The sequence below is a fragment of the Lichenostomus cassidix genome, chromosome 7 (genome assembly GCF_008360975.1).
Source record: "Lichenostomus cassidix isolate B80296 chromosome 7, HeHo_3.0, whole genome shotgun sequence".
NCBI classification, from domain to species: Eukaryota; Metazoa; Chordata; class Aves; order Passeriformes; family Meliphagidae; genus Lichenostomus; species Lichenostomus cassidix.
In genome coordinates, this window is record NC_139488.1 from 37,527,242 (window position 1) to 37,539,125 (window position 11,884).

Sequence of the window (11,884 nt, forward strand, 5' to 3'; positions counted from 1 at the left end):
TGTATTCCTCACGTGGGTGACCTGAAGAGAACATTCCAGACTGAAAAGGGAAGTGACTGTCAGGTTGATCAGGTTATGCCCCATCTCCTGGTGAGGCTGCTGGCTTGGCTGTGCTCACACTGGTGATTCAGGGTCCGATTTGCCCCACAGCAGCAGGTTCAGGCTGTTACAAAGCTCAGGAACCTTGTTCTTTTGAGGTGGAATTCAGTGGCTTTCTAACACTGCCATATTCTTCACTTCATCAGGTCCTCATTGAAGGTTGTCAAGGCAGCAGCCCAAGTACTGAACACGCTGTGGCAGTACCGAGACCTCCGGAGCATTTATAAAAAGGTAAATTACAAAATTAGCTTACCCTGAAAAATGGTACCACAAAAACTCCTCATTTACTTACAACTCGCAATTTATTCTGATGACTTTTTTCTTTTTGCCACCCCACAGGATGGATGGAATCAAAGTCACTTCATTACACCAGTATCAACGTTAGAACGAGAGAGATTCAAATCCCATCCTTCTCTATCCACAGCCAATCAGCAGATGTCACCTGTCATGCAGTCAGGTCAGTCAGGGAGGATGAAGGGGACCTGCTATCCATGTTTTTAACTCAAAAAAGCCTCTCAGTTGGGAACTAATTCCATTTAAAACACAGAGGTCAGGCTGTTGCTCCTTGCTGTTTGAGCAAAGTACTTCATGTGCTCTGAGCGCTCCCTGAGCTGTTCCTGCAAAGCGAAATTCTCAATGAATAGAGTTGAACCATTGCCCTCTTCAAAGCCACTTCTCCTGTGCTGTGTGAGTATTGTGGATGTGACCTCATGGAACATGGGGACCTGGCAGCATAAACAGCAACAGACCCACAGGGAGGAGGCCATTTTCATTCCCAACTATGTCATGTTCCTTTAAGATGAACAACCAAACCCAAACATCTTATTTTTCTGACTCCTCATTTATCTCTCATCTTTGTTCCTTTAAGGTCTTCAGTGCTAAGATTTAGATCTTCAAGAGGGCTGATACAAAACCTACATGAAGGCCTTCTATTATGTCTTCATTTGGCATATATTTTTAACTAATTTACTCTTCTAAAGATTATCTAGAGCAGATCTCTGTTAATACCAAGAAATTCCTTCCTACCATGACTGCTAAAATTGGTGACCAGTTCCTATAACACCCTTGTTTAATTACTTCTTTACATAAAAGTAACACTCACACATTCCTTCATGACATGGTTGACTTGAAAAATAGGAACTACACCAGGGATTTATTTTTCTACAAGAAGTAAACCTGTTGTGGCTTTTGTGCCAGAGTTCCTCTCAACCACCAAGGAAGCAAGTACAGCTTAGGCTCAGGGAATGACTGGATTCTACCCAAGTGTAAAAGGATATTCTGACACCGACTGTCCAATTTCTATCTCGGTGCTTTTTCTCCCAGGATGTAGCAGCATAGTAACTGTGTTACTCCAGCTCTTTGAATGACAAGTAGGAAGTAGATGAGCAACTCTAACTTAATATTCAGAGAATGTTGTTCTTCAAAGAAGGCTTAGTAAAAATTCCTAATAGGAAGTGTCAGCTTTCCTCCTCCAGAGCACAACCAAGCCCAAGGGAGTCAGCGGAAGTTGGTGCAAGGCTCTCATCCCTCAGAGGGGCTGTGCAGCACTCTGCTGGGCACAGCAGATGCTTGTTGGAACAGTTATGATTGGCCTGAGGCAGTTGTTCTTGTTTCAGTCATTCAGTTATTAAAACACACATTATGTTGACCCGTGTCAGAATTTTAACAACATGGCATATTTAGCCTTGAATATGCCAGCAGAATAGCAGTAATTAAACTATCCATAATAGCACAGAATTTTGAGCTATGATGTAATGGACACATCAGTGCAAGAAGATTATCATTGAATTAATATTTGAAGCAAAATTTCTAGAAATTGTTTTTACGTATTTTTCTCCCATAGCTGGAGTCTTTCTGAGCCAACAAAGCCCAAGTGGTCTGTAGACCAGGGAGGATTTATCAGAACAAACTTAAAATGGTAGTCGAGATTCAGGTGCTTATTAAGGAACTCAAAGTGATCCCTTGTTGGGTTCCCCCCATGGCTGTTGACCTCCCAGAACACACCATGCTCAGGACTCACCTGTGTAAACAGGGGTCACTGAGGCCAGGCAGGACAAGTTGTAGGGTTGACTTAAGAATTGCGTTTAACTTAGATTAACCATGACCATTAGCAGGAGTGCCGTCTTCTACCTCCACACAGGTGATGTCCTAGGCACAGTAAGGTCCCATATCTGGGCTGTGAGCGTCACAAAAGTCCTGGATCTGCCTGTGAGCACCACAGAGCAGTGACTGCCCCTTGCAGTCTCTGGTACCTTGCTGGCAGCTCTGGGGTCTTCTCCCAGGACAGCTCTGACTGTTCTGTCCTTAGCCACCTCCTGGTTGTGAACCCTTGGAGCAGGAAGTGGTGAGGAAGGTTGGATGTGTGAACGACTTTTGTTGTCTATCCTGAGAACCTCTCTTTCCCATCAGTTGGCAGCACGTCCTCATCCCCGGCTTTGTTGGGAATCAGAGAGCCCCGCTCCGAGTATGACAGGACGCACCCTTCTATGCAGTATTACAGTAGCCAGGGCGATGTCGTTGGACATAAAGACATCTACACTGGTAAGAGACCAGCTGAAGTCTTTGAACTGGAACAGGGAACTATTCCTTGTAGGAACAGTTCCCAGTCATACATGAATAGCTGCATTAGTGGGGTGGTTGCTGCCAACTGTTGCTTTACATTGGTTGTATTCCCTGCCTGTGGCATAGGGCAGGGTGTCACCTGGCTCTGCTGTTCTCTGTAAAACTGCCCAGTACCAGAGTAAAACCACATCCCTTTCTATATTAGGAGGTGAGAGGCAGTTGGAATTTTTATTTTTATTTAAAATACTGGTACAGGAAGTCATATTATTATGTACATTAGATCATGATGATGTTATAAATTTTAATGTGCAGTTGGATATTATTATATACTATTATATATTACTAAATTATACCAAAATTTCATCTTTTCTAAGAGTTCCCTTTTCCTTCTTACTATGTCACACAAGTAGCAAACCAATGGATGACAGTGACTAAAGAGAAGGAAATGCCTTGTTTTAAAGACTATGAGTCTGTAAAATGAGAAACAGCAACATAACCCTCTTGGCTTCACTGTAACTGCTGCTGAGGGACAAAGTTTGCCTTCATTCTGTTATTACACTATATCATTTGTAGATACTGAAATCAGCAGATTTAATAGTTTGGGTGCTACATGAGAGGCAAAATAAAAATAGACTTACGGCTGAAAGAGTAAAGACCTAATTTTATGCCTTTAACTTTTGTCTCCCAGGTTCCAGCAAAGCTTCACCGATTTACATCAGTTCCTATTCCTCACCAGCGAGAGAACAGAACCGACGGCTGCAGGTGAGCCCAGAGCTGTGTTTTGGTAGCGCTGCTGCCCAGGCTCAGCAGGAGAGGTTAAGGGAGCGTTCTGGGCACATGCCCTGTTCCTGCGCTTGGAACAGCTCACAGGCATTGGGGTCAGTGCACTGAGCTGCCAGGGCCACAAGGTTGCTGGAGCCTGGCTGGTTCCTTATGAGTCACGTGTTTTAGCATCTTCTTACCGTGGGATCTGAGACCTCTCTTCTGACTTGATTTGGGTTTGGGCTGGTTTTGGTAGTTATGGCCAGGTTCTCTGCTTACTGTATTTGAGCTCTAAAGTGGTGCACTTTTGGAGACTTACTCCCTTCCCAGTGATGTGGGAGGACACATACAGCAAGCTCAGGGGGCTTCCTCCATTTCCTTGGGTACATTTCATGGAGGTTTAAAACATGCATTACTATCATGGGTAAAGCTGCACTTGGGAAAAGTATTTTCTCTACTACTGTTTTTGAAAGTTTATTTTTCTATCATTTTGCCAGCAGCATCAGCAATTTTACTACAGCCAAGAAGATACCACCAGGAAAAACTACGATGCCTATCGGTTGTACTTGCAGTCCCCACACAGCTATGAGGACCCTTACTTTGATGATCGAGTTCACTTTCCTGCTACTTCAGATTACACAACACAATATGGACTAAAGTCAACCACTAATTATGTAGACTTTTATTCCACCAGACGATCCTACCGAGCAGAACAGTACCCAGGCTCTCCTGACTCCTGGGTGTAGCACCACAGAGAAAAACCCAGCGTGCTTCTTGTCTGGCTTGAGAAGGACTGGAACAGCCCCATGTTGTTTTGGTTAGGAAATGTGAAAGTGAAAGAAAAGAAGGATAAAGGATGATTTTTTTAATTAATTTTTTTTTCTTTTTTTTTTTTTTTTTTGAGTGAGGATTTGTCAGGAGAAAAAGCTGGCAGGGATGGTTTTGCTCTGCTTTGGTGTTAGGTATCATTACTTGTAGCTCCTGTAGTCTGGTGAGGGTGTGGGCAACGTGATGAAAGGTTTGAGAACTGAGTACAGTGAATTTGGAAAGTGTGTAGGTCAGAGCAAATTAAAGCTGATTTTTTTAATGTGAATAAAAGTCTTGTTCTGATAGTTTGTACAGAAAAAATCCAATGGCTGCCCTTGTTTTATTGCTATTACTAAATGTCAGGATTGTATGCTACTGCGTCATGTAAATTTCGTTGGTGTAAATATGGAAATGCCACATTGGTCGCAAGTGCCATCCATTTGTAATGCAGTGTGTCATTGGAAACGGAATTTGAAACATCATGCACAAAAAAAAAAACCAAAAAAAACCAAAACCAAGAAAATGTTATGAATTCTATGAGGAAAAAAGCCCAAACTTTAAAAAATGAATAGTGTAATTTTGAAGCACAAAGTCCAGTCCAGAATATCCACATCTCTCTCATTCCCTGCCTATTTCATAAGGAACTTCACTGCCATTTTCTATGCACATGGAATAACAATAAATATGGAAGTCTCATCCATGGAAAGCTGTTCCCTGTTCATTTTTTTAATTATTATTTTCTCTGTGTGATATTCAGAAACAAATACCATGAACATGAAGTCTAATTGCATGTTTTTAAGCAGGTTAAATATATCAAAACATTTGGGCCATTTTCCCAGCTCTCTCCAGTGGAAATGTCGTGAATGTGTCAGGCTGGCAGCCCAAAGTGCTATAATCCAGCACCTTCCTACTAGGATTCCTCAGACTTGTGTTTTTACTTTTGGAACGGGCAATCTAAGATATTTCAGAACTCCAGCCTGTTTTCTTTCCATCATTCCTCTACCCCTCCCCTTGCTCTCTCAAGGAAATTAAGGTCACCTTGCTGTCATAGAAATGATCGTCTCCATTTTGACTACATTCTGCTTGGATTTCTTTCCAATAAAAATGTTTGATTATTTTCAGTAATTAAATCACCAACTCTCCTGTACTGTATAGTCTGTTACCTCTACACTGTCTGTAACCACCATTATTCCTCCACATCACTGCATATTTCTTGGGTTTTCAGTATCCTGAAGAAGGATTGTGAACACTGGGAAAAGGCTAAAGTGTTTTTCTATCAGAGTAAACAGACTGAAGAGAAACCATCGCAGCCAAGGACAATACTCAAGCATGCATTCAGTGTTTGAGTTACTGTATCAAAGACTAACACTCACAAAAGGTAACAAATATGAATAAACTTTCTGAAAAACAAGGCAAACATGACTTTGTAGCTACAAGTAAAATCCTGTAGCTGTCAACAACAGCAGGTAAAGCACTTGGGGAAAGCTGTCACTGAGATGTGTTCGAAAGTTTGTCATGGGTAAGGCTGGATGGGAGGAAGAAGGAAACTTCCCATGCACAGAGTGCAGGGATTCTTTTGTGGCTATCAGGTAGAGGTGAGGGAAGGACTCAGTGCTGGCTGCCCCACTTGGAAACTGCCATGGAGGAGGGGAGAAGTCTGGAAGACAGAACAGCAAGGTTCTTCATTTGCTCACAATTAGCAGAGTGATATTTCCTGAGTTCTATTATCCAAATACATCATTACCTTACCAGAGATTCTAAATATTTCATATTAAGATGCATACAACTTACAGGGTATTCACAAGTTTAAAATTCATGCATTTTCAAAATATAAGGAGTTTTCTTTTTGCTATTAGAGTTTTTACCCTAATAAAAAAAAAGTAATATTTATTTAGCTTTCTTTATGGCATTTTAATTAAGAGTAGAGTTGATAATTACATCACAGTTAGACAAAAATAAAGTCTGACCTTGTTTCTTCCCATGAGATGATGGTGCCCTTCACACAAATAGCCTGTGGGCAGTTAGACCAGGCAGCTGTCCTGGCCTTGCTGGTTATTCTGCTGCCACACTTACCACATTCTTTTATAGCCACTTTGACTCTGTAAACTAACCACAGAAGCAAGAACTTTCTATTTTTGCCATCTATTAGCCCACCTTCCCAGCAAACACCACAGTGCTGGGTCATGCCCTGTGTTAGGAAGGGCTACAAGCAGCACCTGACATTTCAGCTATCCACATTAACTTTGCCCTCATTCATGGCAGCATATTTAATATGGTAAGAAATCAACATGAACTTACAATTTCTTATTTAAAGCTCCCATGGTTTTCCCAAGAATTCCTAGAGCAGATGTACAATGGCACCAAACCTTATCATCATTAATGCTTTAGGTAGTCCACCAAAGCTATGTTACATGACTGCCTTGTGTAGTAAGTAATGAAACTTCACCTCTCCAATCTGTGCAGTAACAAACAGCTCAGGTAAATAAACTGAAAAATCAGTATTTCTCTGCTGAGACAGCAACATGAATATCAAAACCCCTTACTACTGGCCAAGTACAACTTTTGTTATCTCTCCTGCAGATCATTTCATCGGAAAGACTTTATTTCGCCAATCAAAATTGCCATCATCCACTTCAGGCCAAATGCTTATGGGGAGAGACATGCAGCACTATTGACTTTAATATTTGCAAAGGAAGTTGCTTTTCTAGGAAGGAAATTGCTGCATTTCAAAACTACTTCCTGCCTCATACATACAGAATTAAATATCAGAGAGACCTGGTTCAGACTGGATGGCCTTTCACATTTTCTGTTTTAAAGATCCAAGCCAGCAGTAGTCTCCCATAAAGTGGCAGTTGTGCTGTCCCTACTAGTTTCTTAGTCTGTCTTCTCTTCCATTTTTTTTTTTTGCTTCATTTCCCCCTTCTTCTAATTCCAGTTAATCACATCCTATTTTTACATTCGCTCTCTCCCTTTTTTTAAATTGTTGAGATCTAATAATAAGACAATTCCAAATAAATCATAAGACCAACAATTTTTGTCTTATTTTGTGTTTTGCTTTAAGAATCCCTAAAAGAGCTAGTTTTCGTGATGAAATGATTTAGCACAGCAAAGCAGAATGTGTTTACGGCAACCTATGAAAATCTTTTTGACATTATGCGTTAGTTTCAGCAACTGCCTGCAGATCAAACCAATCCAGCCCATGGCAGTACAGGCAGACTGCTCTGCCTCAGCAGGGTCACCCTCCCTGAGGCAGGAACCATGAGCAGTGCGTCCGTAGCCATTTCCTTCAGCCACTGAGCACTGCACACAGCAAAAGTTCTCTGATGCTGCTCTCCAGTCTCACTCCCCAGAGCATACACACACGCCCATTTTGGACTTGTCTGCTTAGGGACAGAGTGAGAATGCCGTGGGAACCATCTTCTACCCCACCACTTTCCACATCCTTCAAGAGAGCCAGAGGTACCAGTATGGAAGTACAAAACGTTACAGCTACTGACAGGTTCAAGAAACTGCCAACATTTGTGATGAAGATTTCTTCATCTACATCATAGTTTACAACACAGATGGTAAACATTAAGAGATAATTCCTTAACTGTTTTTTCTTTTCGTTTTAAATACTGAAAATGCAAATGTGAAGGAGTTTATACAGCAAATAATTCCAGATTAGCTGTATCTACTTCGAGTTGTTATATATCATTGTAAGATACCAGAACTCTGGGATGACAATAATCACAGACAGAATTCAAAAAATCTTATTGAGAAATAGTTCACAGTAGAGTCATTTTAGAATTGGATATTAATCACACAAAAAGCTTCATACATAGTAAGAAAAGCCATTAATGAATGTTACCTTTGAAACGAGGTCCTTTTTCATTTCCAGCAAGTACTTCTCTTCAAATTTGGCAGGATATTCCAGCAACCAGACTCCTTGGCGTGAGCTGAGGCAATAAAAACCTGGTCAGGAGACATACTATCTGTTTAGAGGTCTTCATTGTCAATGACAGGGTTCAAACAAAACACACTATATTTTATCAGCATTCTGTTCCTAAGTTAGTACTTTAAGAAGGAAAATAACTACAAGGGAAATTAGACAAGAGTAGTATATGACAGTGGACTCAAACGCTGACGCACAAGATGGTCTTAGGCATCAGCAATTTATTATCCCCTGGTACACCTCTTTATACTCTTGCCTCATATGCATAACAGGTGTTCCTTATTACATTACCATTGGTCAGTAAACTATCCACGCGTGCCTTTTCTAATTGGTCCTACACATCAGCATTCTCTGCTTCATTCTCTAACAGAGGTGCTTACCTCGCCTGTTTAGGGGCACAGCTGTAACTTATTTAGGCATAGGCTGCCCGCAGCCTTTTCCTATCCTACCACAATTTCCCCTTTTTGCTTTTCAACCACAAATGCTGTGTCCACCATTTCTTGCAGGGCCCTTGCAGAAAAAATAGTAAACACATACAAGCATTTTCTATGTAGTTTCCACCAATTTTTGAATGCGTTCATGAACTAACAATGATTTGATTTCTAAATTCATACGGCACACACCATCAAAATCCTCACCTTCATGCCCATGGGATAATAACAAAAAGTCAATTCAGTGCTCTTCATGTTCCAGGGAGTTAGGCAAGCCGTGGCCAAGTCCATTGCTCTGAGGGGGGTTGTCCACCGTTCCCTGAGACTGAGTGGCCACTAGGTTGGTTAGGGCAATTTCTCTTGAAATGCCCTCCTTGACCACACTGAAAAACATTTTTGGAAACCGCAGCAAATTGCTTTGCAAGCTGCTCCATCTGATACTTCACTGTTCAATGCTGCTGCAAGTCTCAATCATATCTACCAGTGTAGGATTCTGCAGCGGCAATAAAGCCTACTTACAGTCCTCATTTGCATGATCTTCAGCTAATTGCAAAAGCAAAGCTTCTTGGGCTGCTACATTGCCAATTTGTTTCTCAATTGCCTCCCTAAGACAACCTATAAACATTATATATGACTCACTTCTGCTCAGCTGTTGTCCACGGCTGACAAGGAGCCCCTACATCTGGTACACGCTGCACTGCTTGAAATGTGAGCTCTTTCCCTTGCTGTAACATTTAAGGAATGCAGTCGGGCTTGTAATTGCAGGGAGTTAAGCAGAGGGTCCCCCATGAGCTGGGCCGGACCTGCTCCAAAAAGAGTGTCACCTTGAGAGCATTCTAAATTACCCATAGCGACCTCGTTCACTAGCTGTCTCCACTGCGACTCAAAAATCATCATCTGAGTTGGAGTGAAGCAAATTTGGGCTAGCTGCTGACAGTCAAAAGGGGTAAGCTCATTAGTAAAGATACCTCGCAGCATAAACTGTGTGAAATGAGAAACAAACCCATGCCGCATCACTGTGTTTCTTAGGTCTCTGATTACACTCCAATGAAAAGGGTCCCACTCATAAGGCCTGTTACCACCATTTGGGGTCACACAGCATACCAGAATTCGGTCTGCCAACTCTGACTCTCCGGCTTCCCTAGCTTGTTCATACAGTCTTGTCTAAAACCTTTTTGGATCCGCCCCCCTCACAGAGACGGCCAATGGCTTTAGTGTGAATGTATCTTGCAGTGGAGGGGCGGTTGACTGACAGGCCACCCGCCCTGACAGATCGATCAAAACAGGCTCAGGGGCTTTCTCCTGGGGCCGTACTGCCTGTGCCGCCTTCGGACGTATTAAAATATCATCATCGAAATCTGCGGGGAGAGGGTAGCTTTTAGGCGAAGCCAGTAAAACAGGTTCTTGCATAGGAGCAGTCACGGCGAGAGGAGGAGCGGGAGGAGAAGGAGACGAAGGGGCAGCGGCCGCAGCAGAGGGATCAGCTGCTGTCGCCTCTCTCTCAGCTTTCATTCGCAGCAACGAGTTCCGAACCGAGCGCCACCTCGTTAACGACTTTGTGGCTCTTTCATACCCCTTTGTAGCTGCCTCCATTAACGCTTGTCCTATTTCCTTCCACGTTTCAGCAAAAAAGGCAGTCTGTATGTCTGCTCTTACTCCATTTCCTTTGCACTAAATGAGAAGGGTGCCTAACGCCCGCTCTTCATGTATAATGACTCTTTTCTGTAAAATTGGCAGCAGAATGTCCAAAATAGAGTTTTCTTCTGCTGACATTTGAGCCCTCATTTCTACGTTCCCAGGTGCTCACCTGGGGTCGGGTGTCCTTTTTTTTTTTTTTTTTTCTTCTTTCTTTCTTAAACCGTCCGGACTTCTTGAGGCTCTCAGTCCGCCTGTTTGCTTGGCTGGGCTCCACTGCCGGCTGCTCTCTGGTCCATGGTCTCGACCTTCCTCACATCAGGGTCACTATATGACAGTGGACTCAAACGCTGACACACAAGATGGTCTTAGGCATCAGCAATTTATTATCCCCTGGTACATTTGTTTATACTCTTGCCTCATATGCGTAACAGGTGTTCCTTATTACATTACCGTTGGTCAGTAAACTATCCACAGGTGCCTTTTCTAATTAGTCCTACACATCAGCATTCTCTGCTTCATTCTCTAACAAAGGTGTTTACCTCTCTTGTTTAGGGGCATGGCTGTAACTTACTTAGGTTTAGGCTGCCCGCAGCCTTTTCCTATCTTACCACAACTATACAAGGAAAATATAAAATCGTACATGAATAATCTGCTTGAGCCAACTATTGCTGGGAAATTTTTAACTGAAGCCTACTACAATTAATTATATGTATTTATTAAGCAACAAATTAAAATAATGGATGTTCCTGGTTCACTGGAGTTTTGGATGCCATTCTCATTGGTATAAAATTTTATCATTGATAATACCATTTTGAAAATATGTTCAAAAATAACACAAATGCTGCTTTATGGACATTCCATGTTAATTAAGGGAAAATTATGACACTGCTGAAGGCAAGGAGACTTCATTGAGGCCGAGGAGTTAATTTTATACTACAGCTTTTCAAAGAACAAATTAAATTCAGGCTGCATTTTCAGAATTATAAAATCAGATATTTCCGCTGAAGTGATGAAGTACTTCATAATTAAAACATTATGTCAGGTGGGAGGTTTTAATAAATTCTGTGAAACATTTATACAGGTTAAGTAGTATAACTCCTTATTATTATGCATGAAATAAGTTAGTTGAATTTGTCAAAGGCTGCATTGTTGTGGTTTTAGAGTGGGACAGTAAGTTTTTACAGGCCTGGAAACAAAGAGGGGGTGCTGAAACTTTTTCTGCTCTGTATATAACTTCTCTCAACAGAGAGAAATCTCTGTGTCTGGCAGGTAATAGTGCCCTGGACTAGATCAAGAGTACAATCGCTCAGGAGTAGACTGCAGGTGTAGTTTGGATACTGTGCATCCCAAGAATTGAGAGTGTTTTGAAACTATCTCTGATTCAAAGGGATTTTTTTTCTCCTACATTAAGAACAAGAGCTTGTGAGTATCTCCTTCTGTGTCATCGCCTAAACACTGATAAGTTTCTTCTTTAAGCACCCAGGGCAATAACCAATACTTAAGTCAGTTTTGTACACTGAAATGTAGGGGGACTGAGTTTAATTACTCAAAAATTTTAAAATATATTAACTGAATCTTTCAAATGTCTTGTTTAAACTGGCAAAGTTCAGTCTTTGTTCTCCAAAGGACTTGGAAAACCTAGAGACAATGA

General features: G+C 41.7%; 1 protein-coding gene and 1 long non-coding RNA gene across 8 annotated transcripts in view; one reads left to right on the top strand and one right to left on the bottom strand.

The window, feature by feature from the left end:
- Nucleotides 1-4,936, top strand: part of PKP4 (plakophilin 4) — a 76,488-nt gene extending 71,552 nt beyond the window's left edge. For 3 of the 7 annotated variants that reach the window (XM_085067228.1, XM_085067230.1, XM_085067234.1), the window contains 5 exons: nt 246-330; nt 439-556; nt 2,509-2,640; nt 3,350-3,423; nt 3,921-4,936. In XM_085067228.1, the coding sequence (XP_084923354.1) occupies nt 246-330; nt 439-556; nt 2,509-2,640; nt 3,350-3,423; nt 3,921-4,169 (658 nt within the window). In that variant the 3' untranslated portion in view covers nt 4,170-4,936. The remainder of the gene's footprint in view (nt 1-245; nt 331-438; nt 557-2,508; nt 2,641-3,349; nt 3,424-3,920) is intronic. The other 4 variants (XM_085067229.1, XM_085067231.1, XM_085067232.1 and 1 more) reach the window with 3 other exon arrangements.
- On the bottom strand, nt 4,588-11,749 carry LOC146434991 (uncharacterized). Its single transcript, XR_014853569.1, has 3 exons — nt 8,803-11,749; nt 8,081-8,168; nt 4,588-5,887 (listed from the first exon to the last, which is right to left on the bottom strand). It is a non-coding gene; the product is annotated as an uncharacterized LOC146434991 (long non-coding RNA).
- Between the last annotated feature and the right edge of the window lie 135 nt (nt 11,750-11,884).